This window comes from Dendropsophus ebraccatus, chromosome 3, assembly GCF_027789765.1.
Source record: "Dendropsophus ebraccatus isolate aDenEbr1 chromosome 3, aDenEbr1.pat, whole genome shotgun sequence".
Taxonomy (NCBI): Eukaryota; Metazoa; Chordata; class Amphibia; order Anura; family Hylidae; genus Dendropsophus; species Dendropsophus ebraccatus.
In genome coordinates, this window is record NC_091456.1 from 185690530 (window position 1) to 185705530 (window position 15001).

At 46.1% G+C, this 15001-nt stretch overlaps 3 protein-coding genes across 7 annotated transcripts in view; 2 read left to right on the top strand and 1 right to left on the bottom strand.

Moving 5' to 3' along the window:
• Positions 1 to 6539, top strand: part of LOC138786767 (zinc finger protein OZF-like) — a 419299-nt gene extending 412760 nt beyond the window's left edge. For 2 of the 3 annotated variants that reach the window (XM_069963807.1, XM_069963806.1), the window contains exons 2-5: positions 3696 to 3818; positions 4098 to 4265; positions 4359 to 4482; positions 5103 to 6539. In XM_069963807.1, coding sequence (XP_069819908.1) covers positions 3741 to 3818; positions 4098 to 4265; positions 4359 to 4482; positions 5103 to 6091 — 1359 coding nt within the window. In that variant the 5' untranslated portion in view covers positions 3696 to 3740 and the 3' untranslated portion in view covers positions 6092 to 6539. Of the gene's footprint in view, positions 1 to 3053; positions 3153 to 3695; positions 3819 to 4097; positions 4266 to 4358; positions 4483 to 5102 lie in introns of those variants that run through there. The other variant, XM_069963805.1, reaches the window with a different exon arrangement.
• The window catches only part of DDX4 (DEAD-box helicase 4), an 88637-nt gene extending 80562 nt beyond the window's left edge, over positions 1 to 8075 (bottom strand). The window contains exon 1 of the mRNA XM_069963700.1: positions 8029 to 8075. The gene's annotated coding sequence lies outside the window, so the exon portion shown is untranslated. The remainder of the gene's footprint in view (positions 1 to 8028) is intronic.
• LOC138786713 (zinc finger protein 585A-like) overlaps positions 1 to 15001 on the top strand; it is a 73934-nt gene that overhangs the window by 8004 nt on the left and 50929 nt on the right. For 2 of the 3 annotated variants that reach the window (XM_069963713.1, XM_069963712.1), the window contains exons 1-3: positions 10307 to 10439; positions 10869 to 11036; positions 11125 to 11248. The exons of the other annotated variant lie outside the window; for it this stretch is intronic. In XM_069963713.1, coding sequence (XP_069819814.1) covers positions 10362 to 10439; positions 10869 to 11036; positions 11125 to 11248 — 370 coding nt within the window. In that variant the 5' untranslated portion in view covers positions 10307 to 10361. Of the gene's footprint in view, positions 1 to 10306; positions 10440 to 10868; positions 11037 to 11124; positions 11249 to 15001 lie in introns of those variants that run through there. 3 annotated transcript variants of the gene reach the window in all.

Consider the following 15001-nt stretch of genomic DNA (forward strand, 5'->3'; position numbering starts at 1 on the left):
GCTGTATAGAAAAAATCACGTTAGATGGGAAAAAGAGGTGGAGTGGACACAGATTCACAAAAATATTACGCTTACATCCCTAAATTCTAATTACAGACTTCTGCAATTTAGAATTGTTCCCGACTACAGGGATTCTGGGGGCCCGTTGTTCAACTTATTGAAAACAAATTGGGAAAGAGTATACCTTTCAATCCTGTTTTTCTTGTATTGGGCCTATTAGAAGGGACAGAAAAAGATTGGTGGATATTACTCCGTGTACTAACTATCGCTAAAGTTATTATTATGAGAGCATGGATCAGGGAAGAGCCGCCAGCTGTGAAAGAATGGGAAGCTCTGACGTGTTAAGTCATGAGCTATGAGAAGAAGTATTACAGTGTCACAAACCGACTCAAGACCTTTGATAAAATCTGGGGAAGATGGAGAGATAAGAGATAACTAATTGGTTGTTACCTTTTTGTTTTGTTTTTTGTTTTTTTTGTTTTTCTCACCACGGTCACCATATCCGGGCGGGGATGGGCGGGTAGGTGCGGGCGGGGTTGTGTATGGTTTCTATGTTCAGGACTATGTGTTAATGTATTATATACCATGGTCAGTTATTTGCTGTCAGTACTATATGTGAGATGATGTGAATTTTCAGTTTTTCCTGTATTCCGATTTTACAATAACAATAAAGAAATAATTAAATAAAAAAAAAAAAGTGATTACAGTGCAGTTACATCCAGTGACTTACAGGAGATGGCTTCTCTGATCAGATTCACTTTTCCTTTCCCACCCCATGTGGCCTGGCCATCATGTAGACTTCTGGTGGTGCCTCGTGTCTGCCGAATTTGCCAAACAATTTATGCTCCTCACTCTAGCACCATCCTCAACTCTATACAAAGTTCCCATCTGTTTTTCTCAACACTGTAACAGTGTAATCCCCATGCAGGCAATCCTTCTGGCAGTAACCCCCCCCCCCCCCCACCCCCGATGTAGTATCCCCTAATGTAGTGGGGGCCCTACTGTATGTAATCCCCTCTTAGTTCCCCTCCCAAAGCAGGCAGCAACCCCCTAGGCATCTACTCTGTTAGTTACCCCCCTCCCCTCATAAAATTTAAATAAAATCAATACTCATCAGAGCTGGGTGACCTCATCAGAGCTGGGTGACCCACATTAAATTGAGTATAAGATGCTGGGAAAGCTGGGTGACCTGCATCATAATGACTTTAAGACTCCATGGTCTATTTTTGGCATATTCATGTTTCCCAGGACCAGCACCTAGGACTTCACTGCATTGAGCGCTTTAACTAGCAGCCGGCAGTGTTGTCGTTTGGCTGGTCTCCCTGAGATCAGCGATCTGTTTCTCTTATGGCTCTACTAGGCATTGCTCCCACCTAGCCAGAATCCTGCTCCACACTGATGAGGGGCCACACCCCGAAACAGCTGTATGTGGATGGTTACCTGCCCTTGGTTTTTCCTTTGTCATTACATTGACTCATAGGGCCAATTAATTTGGTGGTTTCCCTATCTGGCTAGTCCTATGTGATGAGACTCTTAAATAAGGCTCCACGGGCTCTTTTTTTGCATATTCATGTTTTCTAGGGAGCAATGCACCTAGGATTTCACTACATTGAGTGCTTTAACCAGCAGCTGGCAGGGTTATCTTTGGCTGGTCTCCCTAAGATCAGTGATCTGTTTCTCTTATACTGAGTACATGATACCGGAAAACTTGGTGACCTCCATCATACTAAGCACAAGATACTGGAAAGCTGAGTGACCCCCATCATACTGAGTATATGATACTGGAAAGCTGGGTGACCTCTATCATATTAAGTACAAGATACTGGAAAGCTGGGTGACCTCCATCATACTGAGTACAAGATACTGGAAAGCTGGGTGACCTCCATCATACTGAGTATATGATACTGGAAAGCTGGGTGACCTCCATCATACTGAGTATATGATACTGGAAAGCTGGGTGACCCCCATCATACTGAGTATATGATACTGGAAAGCTGGGTGACCTCTATCATATTAAGTACAAGATACTGGAAAGCTGGGTGACCCCCATCATACTGAGTACAAGATACTGGAAAGCTGGGTGACCTCCATCATACTGAGTATATGATACTGGAAAGCTGGGTGACCTCCATCATACTGAGTACAAGATACTGGAAAGCTGGGTGACCTCCATCATACTGAGTATATGATACTGGAAAGCTGGGTGACCGCCATCATACTACGGCCTGAGGCCAGAAGTGTGTCTGCCTGAGCGGGGCTGATTAGAAGTGCTTATAGTAAAAGGTATAGGAGGCCGTCTTGGGGGAGGGGCTTCCCAGGACATACCCGGGACAGTAATTTGCTGGTGCTATCAGTTAAAAATCGGGACAGTCCTGCCAAAAGTGACAACTATGCAATATGAGAAGTGACAGCTGAGCTGTGACTGGTTGCTATTGGCAACAGAGAGAATCTTACTATAAGACAGCGCCATGAATCTCCTCCAATATCTTTAGGTTTATTTAAAAATGAACACCTCCAAGCAACATGCTTGGCATACAGTTAATTACTGAGCAGAAAATCGTTATATCGTTTGAATTTAAACGATAATCGTCCTGTGTAATTGCAGGCAACGATCGAAAAATCATTTGTGTGTCATTGATCGTTGATTTAGGTTTGACCCTCTAATCATCGTTAATTGTTCGCTATTCATTTGCCGTATTTCCACATTCGTTGGCTGTAGTTCCGCATTCGTTCACTAATCGTTCAGTGTAATTGCACATCGTTCCTTCATTTGCTGGGATCAGATGGAGTTAACGATTGTAGTAACGATAATGTAATATGTGAACAATTTCAGGTGAACGATAAACATCATAAATTGTGATCGTTTATCGGTTAAAAATCGCTTCGTCTAATAGGACCCTTATGTGTAATATCTAAGTTATTGTGGATTGTTGCCCGCACACCTCTATTGTGTAAACTGAGCAGCAGCCCCGATCATGTGACTCCTCCTCCATGTGACTGATCACATGACTGTGACATCATGGCAGGTCCTGTACACTCAGGGTAAGCACACGGCTCCTGTACAGCTCTGCAGGTGGAGGAATGTGTGGTTCAGGGAACAGACGGAGGATTAACCCCTTCATGACCGGACTTCAATCATCCTTAACGATAAAGTTGTTTTTTTTTTTTCTTGTTTTCTTTTTTTTTTTATAATTCTCTAGCATTGAGGCATCACAAAAGAGCCAGAACTTTTTCCATTCATCCATCCCCCTCCCCCTGTTCTGTCTTTGCATTCAGGAGCAGTTCTCTTGGCTGCTGCATTTTACCCTATGAAAGAGAGAGCTAAAACAAAAAGAATGAAACTGAGACAGAGAAAAGATTTTTTGCAGGGTGTTTTTTTAATTTATTTATTTAATTTTTAGTAAAACCGACAGGTCACCATGTGATTATTGCAATACAAGATTCATACAGTTTTTATCAGATAAAAAATTTAATTTTTATATAAAAAAAAAAGTGAGGGCAATGATCTGCAGTTAGTTTTTTTTATTACATATTGGTGTACATGAGGCTGATCACTTTTTCTTCCGTGATATCTGGGATGTGACTTTAAAATACAATTCTGGCATTACTGAGAGCGATCAATAACCTTATATTCTAAATATATATGTTACATCTCATCGTCTCATCTTCTTTCTATTCATCTCCCAATACTCCAGGATCCTCTGCTGATATCTTCTATATAAGAGACCGACCCATCAACCATGGAGAGAGACAGAGACAAGATGGCCGAGAGGATAATAACCCTCACCCTACACATACTCTTCCTGCTTACTGGGGAGGTGAGGGATTCTGGGAGTGATGTCATCATGACATCATTCTTATCTATAGAATAACAGATGGATAGGACTGGAGAGGTGAGGGATTCTGGGAGTGATGTCATCATGACATCATTCTTATCTATGGAATAACAGATGGATAGGACTGGAGAGGTGAGGGATTCTGGGAGTGATGTCATCATGACATCATTCTTATCTATGGAATAACAGATGGATAGGACTGGGGAGGTGAGGGATTCTGGGAATGGATGGAGTGATAGTAATGTGTCTCTCCATACACAGGATTACACAGTAGTGAAGAAGTCCTCTAGTGGGCGCTGTGGGGCCCCTGGGTGTGAAGGATGGGGAAGAACCCTGAGCCCAATCCCGGGGCCCCTGATACATGAGGAAATGGAGGAAGAGAAGATCCTAGAAGTCACCAACAAGATGGTGGAGCTGCTGAGTGGAGAGGTGAGACTGTAGCTGCTGGGAATGCTGGGACATTATACAGTAACACCACTGGAGGGGTGGGGGGGATGACTGTGTGATCATTGTGTGTGTCAGGTTCCTATAAGGTGTCAGGACGTGGCGGTCTATTTCTCCATGGAGGAGTGGGAGTATGTAGAAGGACACAAGGATCAGTACAAGGATGTGATGCTGGAGGATCAGCAGCCCCTCCCATCAGCAGGTAATAGACATCATTCATTCTCTCTCTCTCTCTCTCTCTCTCTCTCTCTCTCTCTCTCTCTCTCTCTCTCTCTCTATATATATATATATATATATATACACACACACACACTCCCTTGTATAGGTAATGTCATGAATAAAAAATAAATGTAAACTACTTAAAGTTAGCAAACATTAGTCCTTACCCTAGAAAAGAAAAAGTCTTGGCCTTTTGGTTTCTCAGTTCCCTGTAATATGTTGTCCAGTGCCTGTTATTTGAGGTATCCAGTGTCTAGCAATAGAAAGACTAAGAAAAAACGCAGGAAATTGGAATGGGGCCTAAATAGTGCAGAGACAGAACACAGGAAGTGAAGGGTGGGGCCTAGATGGTGCAGAGACAGAACACAGGAAGTGAAGGGTGGGGCCTAGATGGTGCAGAGACAGAAAACAGGAACTGAAGGGTGGGGTCTAAATGGTGCAGAGACAAAACACAGGAAGTGATGGGTGGGGCCTAGATGGTGCAGACAGCCCCTGCTGCATTTATATTACTTTGAAAACCACTGTAATTTTGCTTTGTGTTGTGGAATTTGAATTTACATATTTAAACAAATGTTATAAAATATCATTATTTATTCTTGGCAGATGACGGTACCTGGAGCTCTGGATATCTGATGTCTCAAGATTCTGAAGCTGCCGATCTTTATATAACACAAGACACATACAGAGAGCGAGCCATTATCCCGGATATACCCTCAGCCCTTTACAGTGAAGAAGAACTTTCCTTTGATTCCTTTAAGCAGATTCTGTCTTCTGATTCATCACAGAATATGTGGCAAAATATAAATGACTCTGGGGATTTTATACATCACAGAGCTCAGAGAGAGGAGAAACCATCTTCATATTTAGAATATGGTAAAAATATAACTGCTAAATCACATAAAATATCTCAAACAGGAGAGAAGCCTTTTTTATGTGCAGAATGTGGGAAATGTTTTGTTCACAAGCAACATCTTCTTCGACATCAACGAACTCATTCAGGAGAGAAGCCATTTTCATGTTCAGAATGTGAGAAAAGTTTTTTTCGGAAATCAGATCTTCATAGACATCAAATAACTCACACAGGGGAGAAACCATTTTCATGTTCCGATTGTAACAAAAATTTTACTCAGAAATCAGATCTTAATAGACATCAACTGATTCACACAGGAGAGAAACCATTCTCATGTTCAGAATGTGGGAAATGTTTTACTCAGAAATTACATGTTGTTCGACATCAGATGATTCACACAGGGGAGAAGCCGTTTACATGTTTAGAATGTGGCAAAGGTTTTATTTCTAAATCACCCCTTGTTATACATCAAAGAACACACACAGGGGAGAAGCCATTTCCATGCTTAGAATGTGGGAAATGTTTTTCTAGAAAGTCATTACTTGTTGAACATCAAATGGATCACACAGGAAAGAGGCCATTTTTATGTTCAGAGTGTGGCAAATGTTTTACTCAGAAATCAAATCTTCTTAGACATCACATAACTCACACAAAAGAGAAGCCATTTTCATGCCCAGAGTGTGTGAAATGTTTTTCTAACCATAAAACTTTTGTTAAACATTTAAAATTTCACTTAAGGTAAAAGTCATATTTATGTTCAGAATGTGAGAAATATTTTACTTCTTGTTATCAAATAGCCACAGCCCAGAAACTCACTTTCGTGTTTACATTCTGTGGCATTGTGCAGCTTAAAGAGACAGTCTTACACCACTGGAGGGGAGACTCCACTCTGGCCTAAAGCTATTTGATGTCAGTGAGAACCACCTAAGAGACAGGGTGAAGCCCCCCCAGTCTGGAGTGACAGGCGTGCTAGGGGGACATGCGGAGAGATGGACCCTGTAGCCCTGTAGGTCTATGCAGCGCTCAGGTCTGTTGGACACATGAGGGGTCGGTGTTATACTACTAGGTAGGATGTCAGGGTGACTAAATGTTAGAGCCCAGGCTTTATTCTGTGCACTATGTGTGTAGTTTATGTGTTGTTCATTTTGTATTGAATAATAAAGTTGGCTGCAGCCAGTTTTAAAACCTGATCCTGTCATGTTGCAGTGAAGTTCTTGATGTCTCCATTAGAGATGAGCGAAGCGAATACTGCAAAAATTTGTTGACAAAGTAAATTTTTGCTGAATTTCTTAATAATATTTGCAAAAAAAAAAAAGGTTATTCACCTGTTCCTGTTCCCCCAGTGTCCCCTTCCTTGTCTTCAGCTGCGCGCTCAGGCAGTCACTACCTGAGGGACAGCAGCGCGGCTAGTGATTGGCTGAGCGGGCTCAGCCAGTCACTATCATCAGTGCTTGGCTGAGTGGGCTCTGACTCTCTGCTCAGCTCATCACTGACTAAGGGTGGGTTCACGCTATGGAATATGCGTGGAGAAGTTCCGGCAGATTCCGTTGCTCGTACCCGCTTGTGGCAGCGCACATCTCTGTCTGTCTCATAGAAATCACTCTATGGGAGGGCGAATTCCGCCTTCCGCCGAAAGAATTGACATGTCATTTCTTTTGTTGGACAGCGGAATTTGGCCTCCCATAGAATAGTCAAATATGCAAAAGAACACTGCAGAGACCCTGTCACATCTCAATGTCGGTGAACTAGCCAGACCTTCCTCCGGGAAGGAACAACCAAGCCAAGGAATGTCTCCAATCAAGGAAACCAACCAAGCAAGGTATCCATCCACAGACAGCTGTTTTAGGGTATTTGCCCCTCATCAATGTGGAGTAGGATTCTGGCTAGTGGGAGCAATGACTAGTAAGTGCATGCAAAAGGAAATTGGTTGACCTCAAGGTCAAGGTAGTTCACTGACATAGAGACATGTGATGGTGTCTCTGCAGTGTTCTTTTGCATATTTTATTTCCCAGGGGGCAATGTTCTAGAATACACTGACATCGAGACACGTGATGGTGTCCCTGCGGTGTTTTGGTTGATCTCCCTGAGGTCAACCAGCATCCTTTCCCATAGAATAGTGTCTATGGGACGGGCGGAGATGTGTGCCACCACGAGTGGGTACAAGTGATGGAATCCGTCGGAACTACACTGCGCAGATTCCGTAGTGTGAACCCACCCTAACTGAGAATGGACAGAACCGTGGATAGTAGTTGGCTGAGCGTGCGGCTAAAAACACAGAAGAGGACAGCGGGGGAGCGCTGACAGATACGTTTAAATTTGTTTTGTTCGGTTCACAAAGTTTGCGTTAAAATTTTGAAATGATTCTCTCCTCTCTAGTCTCCATCATCGCAGCCCAGTGCACGGTGATTTTGGTGCAATTTTTGGGGGGCAACTACCATTGTGCCCAATGTTCCCTCTAAGCTTCAGCTACAGTTGAGCAGAGCGGCAAGTGAGCTGAGCAATGTTCAAGTAAAGTTGGGTAAACCAAAAACCCAACACAGGAACGTCTGTACCTTAGTCTAATGTAAGCTAGCAAATTAACTCCAGTGGAACAGTTAGTAATTAGCAATTTAGTAATAGCAATTTAGTTGTATTGAATTACACAGCATGAGATCAGTGCAATTACATCCAGTGACTCACGTGGGGTGCCTTCATTTTTCCATTCCAACCAGGCCGGGCTGTCTTGAAGACTTCTCCTGGCCACGAGTTCTCCCTCCAGAATCTACGAGAGAAACATTTTAGGTTACTTGCTCCAGCACATAAAGTATTTAAGCCCCTCTGTGCCCCTATATAGTTTTAAGGCCCCCCTCTAGGATGCCCTTAGTATTATTGTTAAAGTGACTGTACCACCAGGCCCAGGCTGAAGCACTGGAGGCGGGCCGACCCACCCTTAGTGGGAGGAAACACCCGCCCCTCTATGATAGGGTTCCATTGATTCTAATAGAGTCACGTCATGGAAGGGCTGGGGTTTCTTCCCACTGGGGGTGGGTCGGCCCGCCTCCAGTGCTTCAGCCTGGGCCTGGTGGTACAGTCACTTTAACTCCTCCACTGCCAGGATGCCCCAGTATTATAGTTAACCGCAGTATTGTATATAACCCCTGCCCCTTCCAGGATGCTCCTAGTATTGTAGTTATTGTAGTTATCCAGCGCTACAAAAACATGGCCACTTTCTTGCAGAGACAGCCCCACTCTTGTCTCCAGCTTGGGTGGGGTTTTGCTGTTCAGTTCCATTGAAGTGAATGGAGCTTAATTGCAAACCGCACCTGAACTCGAGACAAGAATCCTGTTGTCTCTGAAAGAAAGTGGCCATGGACATCCCCTTTACGCTCCAGGATGCCCCTAGTATTGAAGTTAACCCCTGCCCCCTCCGGTATGCCCCCAGTAAAACTCCCCTCCCCCCCATGGATGCCCCTAGTAACTAATGCTGCATTTACACGTAACAATTAACGTGCGAATTTGCGCGATAATGATCGAATTCGAACGATAATCGTACGTGTAAATGCAGCGAATGATCAAACAACGAACGAGAAATCGTTCGTTTTGCTCGTTCAACATGTCATCAAATCGTCGCTCGCAAAAAATTCGCCGATCGTTCCGAGTAAACAGTCGTCGCGCGATACTCCAGCCGCCCGCAGCCCCGCCTGGCCCCCCGCTCATCCGCAGCCCCCTGCGCCGGCTCGAACGCCACCCCCGCCGCTCTGATCGCCACCCCTGCCGCCGCTCCGATCGCCCCCCCCCCCCCCCTACGATGGCCCCCGCCGGCCCGCGGGCATACGTCACCTGCTCCGCGCGGCAGGTCTTCCGACATCCCCGACTCTGCTCTCCAGTGCACTGATTGGCTGAAGAGGGGAGCCGGGAATTTCAAACGGCTCCTCTTCAGCCAATCAGTGCACTGAAGAGTTGAGCCGGGGATGTTGGAAGACCTGCTGCGCGGAGCAGGTAACGTATGCTCGCGGCGGGGGCGACCGGAGCGGTGGCGGGGGTGGCGATCGAGCCGGCGCAGGGGGCTGCGGATGAGCGGGGGGGCGGGCAGGGGCAGGGCTGCGGATGAGCGGGGGGGCGGGCGATGGGCCGGGCTGCGGGCACACGATCGCAAAACGATAGCAAAACAATTTTTCCGTACGATATATCGTACCGTCTAAATGCTGATCGTTATGGAAAAAAAATTGTTACTCCGACATCGTTAATCGTACGATCGGGCCAATTATCGTTTCGTGTAAACGCACCATAAATAAGTATTTTATTTTTAATTTTACAGCGCATAGAAATTTTTGCCATTGCAAAGTACAATTAGTGGCACCAAACAAAGGGCTCATGTGGGTCTGTAGGTGAAAAAATACAAGCGCGTAGCCTTTTAAACACGAGAAAAACACGAAAGCGCAAAAATTTAAATTGTCTCAGATAAGGGGTTAATGAACGGTAAGAAGGGTTGTGTCTTATTACAATCACAGTTGTTTCCCCCTCTCATTCCCCTATAACCATTAGTCGTAATACATTTAGTGTAATATCCATGTTTCCTCTGTAGTGTACACCGAGCATGACCATGTGACTGATCACATGACTGTGACATCATGGCAGGTCCTGTAAGCACAGGGGAAGCACACGGCTCCTGTACAGCTCTGCAGGTGGAGGGAAGGAGCTGGGGGACAGTGGGAGGATTAACCCCTTCAGGACTGGGCTTTGTAGGTACAAAGTGTTGTTGTTTCTTCTGTTTTTGCTGATCACAGGCGGCCGATCTGTGCTGTTTCCTCTCATCTGGGCTGATATCATGTTGGGGGAGATGAGAATATTTCTTCATGTTTTTTTTCTGTTTCCTGGAACATAAAGTTACTGTTCACTGTGACAGATCAATAAAGTTATATTATACTGGAGACACCAGATATATTACATTGTCTCATCTTCTCTCCATTCATCTCCCAACACTCCAGGATCCTCTGCTGATATCTTCTATATAAGAGACCGACCCATCAACCATGGAGAGAGACAGAGACAAGATGGCCGAGAGGATAATAACCCTCACCCTACACATACTCTTCCTGCTTACTGGGGAGGTGAGGGATTCTGGGAGTGATGTCATCATGACATCATTCTTATCTATGGAATAACAGATGGATAGGACTGGAGAGGTAAAGGATTCTGGGAGTGATGTCATCATGACATCATTCTTATCTATGGAATAACAGATGGATAGGACTGGAGAGGTAAAGGATTCTGGGAGTGATGTCATCATGACATCATTCTTATCTATGGAATAACAGATGGATAGGACTGGAGAGGTGAGGGATTCTGGGAGTGATGTCATCATGACATCATTCTTATCTATGGAATAACAGATGGATAGGACTGGAGAGGTGAGGGATTCTGGGAGTGATGTCATCATGACATCATTCTTATCTATGGAATAACAGATGGATAGGACTGGAGAGGTGAGGGATTCTGGGAATGGATGGAGTGATAGTAATGTGTCTCTCCATACACAGGATTACACAGTAGTGAAGAAGTCCTCTAGTGGGCGCTGTGGGGCCCCTGGGTGTGAAGGATGGGGAAGAACCCTGAGCCCAATCCCGGGGCCCCTGATACATGAGGAAATGGAGGAAGAGAAGATCCTAGAAGTCACCAACAAGATGGTGGAGCTGCTGAGTGGAGAGGTGAGACTGTGGCTGCTGGGACATTGTACAGTAACACCACTGGAGGGGGGGGGGGGGGGGATGACTGTGTGATCATTGTGTGTGTCAGGTTCCTATAAGGTGTCAGGACGTGGCGGTCTATTTCTCCATGGAGGAGTGGGAGTATGTAGAAGGACACAAGGATCAGTACAAGGATGTGATGCTGGAGGATCAGCGGCCCCTCCCATCAGCAGGTAATAGACAGGACTACATATACATATATATGCTGTTACTATTCTTTACCAACTAACCTTACTCCCTTGTAAAGGCGATGTCATAAATAACAAATAAAAAAATTACTATTTACCCTAGAAAAAAAGTCTTGGCCACTTGGTTTCTCATTTCCCTGTAATATGTGCCTGTTGTTTGAGGTGGCCAGCCTCTAGCAACAGGGAGACCAATATAAAACACAGGAAATGGGGGTGGGGCCTAAATAATGCAGAGACAAAACACAGGAAGTAGAGGCAGGTCCTAGATGCCATCACGTGTCCTCAGTCTCTTCAATGGGCCAGGTTAGTGCTTCTAACCCAGTCCACTGAAGTGAGGGAGGACACTGACAGCTGCTGTTGAGCACTGTCACCCTCTCTGACAGCAGAGTGTAACCCCCCCTCCCAAGCTCACCCCACTGTGTGCCCCCCTCCCCTCGCCCTGGAGCTCATCTGCCCCACAACCTGTATCCCCTCCACCCGGAGCTCCTGTGCAGCCCCCCCCCCCCCCCCCCGCGCGTGATCTCCCGGTGCCTGCCCGCTCACCCAGTGAGTGTGCAGCCCCACCACCTCCCGGGCGCACGATCTCCCGCCTCTGCAGCGCATCCCTCCCTCAGTAGACCCTGTGGCGGCATTCGTCCGCCACTCGCCCCCGAGCTCCTGTGAGTGCAGCCCCCGCTCTAGCCCCCCGCTCAGAGCTCACCTGGTGAGTATGCAGCCCCGTATCCAGCCCCAGAGTGCACGATCTCCCAGCCCGCAGCCGCCAACCGCCCCGTGAGTGCAGTTCCCCCCCTCCCCCAGCACGATCTCTTGGTGTCCGCCCGCGGTCCCCCCCCCCCTCAGTAGAGCCCACGGCAGCGGGCGCTCACCCACCTGCCCGTAACTAACCCTCCCCCCCGCAGCTCACTCGGTGACTGTAGCCGCCCCCCCCCCCTCCCCCCAGTAGAGCACCGGGCCACCCATCGCCATCTCAGCTCTGCTACATCGCCATCGCTCTCTCAGCTCTGCTACATCGCCATCGCTCTCTCAGCTCTGCTACATCGCCATCGCTCTCTCAGCTCTGCTACATCGCCATCGCTCTCTCAGCTCTGCTACATCGCCATCGCTCTCTCAGCTCTGCTACATCGCCATCGCTCTCTCAGCTCTGCTACATCGCCATCGCTCTCTCAGCTCTGCTACATCGCCATCGCTCTCTCAGCTCTGCTACATCGCCATCGCTCTCTCAGCTCTGCTACATCGCCATCTCAGCTCTGCTACATCGCCATCTCAGCTCTGCTACATCGCCATCGCTATCTCAGCTCTGCTACATCGCCATTGCTCTCTCAGCTCTGCTACATCACCATCGCTCTCAGCTTTGCTACATCGCTATCTCAGCTCTGCTACATCTCCATTGCTCTCTCAGCTCTGCTACATCGCCATCTCAGCTCTGCTACCTCACTATCCCCACCATCATCTCAGCTCTGCTACATCGCCATCATCAGGCAGAAGCATTGCATGATGGGAAATGTAGTTTCCTATCTTGAATATAGAACATCTTTTAGAAAAACTTGTAACTCGGGAACGGTAGCAGCTAGAAAGATGGAAGACGTCTCAAAATACACAGGGGGACTTGGTGAGTAAGAACAGCCTAGGATTGGGAGCATTTCATTTTTTAGCTCTTGGGGGGAATACCCCTTTAAGGGTGGGGCCTAGATAGGGCAGACAGCCCCCACTGCGTATTAAAATACTTCTCACAAAACTGCTGTAATTTTGCTGCGTGCTGTGGAATTTGAATTCACGATTTTAGAGAAATGTTATAAAATATAAATATAATTTAAGGCTTTATTCTTGGCAGATGATGGTGCCTGGAGCTCTAGATATTTGATGTCTGCAGATTCTGAAGCTGGGAAAAATATAGCGGTTAAATCGCGTATCATGAAACGTAAAATTTCTCACACAGGAGAGAAGCCATTTTCATGTACAGAATGTAGCAAAAGTTTTACGCAGAAATCAGATCTTCATAGACATAAAAAAACTCACACTGGGGAGAAACCATTTTCATGTGCAGAATGCGGGAAATGTTTTGGCCAGAAGCAACATCTTAATCGGCATCAAGGAACTCATTCAGGGAAGAGGCCATTTTCATGTTCAGAATGTGAGAAAAGTTTTACTCAGAAATCAGATCTTCATAGACATCAAAAAACTCACACAGGGGAGAAGCCATTTTTATGTGCGGAATGCGGGAAATGTTTTAGTACGAAGCTACATCTTATTCGACATCAAGGAACTCATTCGGGAGAGAAGCCATTTTCATGTTCAGAATGTGGGAAATGTTTTTCTCAGAAATTAAATGTTGTTCGACATCAGATGATTCACACAGGGGAGAAGCCGTTTACATGTTTACAATGTGGCAAAGGTTTTATTTCTAAATCACCCCTTGTTATACATCAAAGGACTCACACAGGGGAGAAGCCATTTCCATGCTTAGAATGTGGGAAATGTTTTTCCAAAAAGTCATTACTTGTTAAACATCAAATGGATCACACAGGAAAGAGGCCATATTTATGTTCAGAGTGTGGCAAATGTTTTACTCAGAAATCAAATCTTCTCAGACATCACATAACTCACACAAAATAGAAGCCCAGAGTGTGTGAAATGTTTTTCTAACCACAAAACTTTTGTTAAACATTTAAAATTTTACATAGGATAAACGTCGTATTTATGTTCAGAATGTGAGAAAGATTTTATTTCAAAATCACTTTGTTATCAAATAGCCACAAGCCAGAAACCATTTTCATGTTCAGAGTGTAAGAAATGTTTTACTCATAAACAGCATTGTGCAGCCCAAAGAGACAGTCTTACACCACTGGAGGGGAGACTTTAGTGCAGTGGGGAGACGCCAGCCTAAAGCTACCAACTAAGAGACAGGGTGGAGCGCACCCAGTCTGGAGTAATAGACGTGCTAAGGGAACATGCAGAGAGATAGACCCTGTAGCCCTGTAGGTCTATGCAGCGCTCAGGTCTGTTGGACTCAGAATCGAAATTGGAAAGAGTGTGAGGTGACACGTGAGGGGTTGGTGTTATACTGGTAGGTAAGATGTCAGGGTGACTAAATGTTAGAGCCCAGGCTTTATTCTGTGCACTATGTGTGTAGTTTATGTTTTGTTTATTTTGTATTGAATAATAAAGTTGGCTGCGGCCAGTTTTAAAACCTGATCCTGTCATGTTGCAGTGAAGTTCTTGTCTCCATTAGAGATGAGCGAAGCAAATGCTGCAAAAATTTGTTGAAAAAGTGATTTCTTTGCTGAATTCGCAAAAAAAAAAAAAAGCTTATTCACCTGTCCCTGTCTCCCCAGTGTCCTCTTCCTTGACTTCAGCTGCGCACTCAGGCAGTCACTAGCTGAGCGGACTGTCACCTTTAAAGGACACCTGTCCCCCCCCGTGGCGGGGTGACAGGCTCCCGACCCCCTGTTAGATTCCCCTATACTTACGTGATCCCGCCGGGTCCCGCTTCCTGAGCCGGTCGGGTCACGGAGATATGAGCGCCTGAAGCCCGGCGCGCGCTGACAGCAGAGTCAGATGCCCATAGAGAATGAATGGGGAGTCCGATGCTCCGTCATTCTCTATGGGCATTGGACTCATCTCTCAGCGCGCGCGCCGGGCTTCGGGCGCTGAAATCTCCGTGACCCGACTGCCTCAGGAAGCGGGACCCGGCGGGATCACATAAGTATAGGGGGATCTAACAGGGGGTCGGGAGTCTGT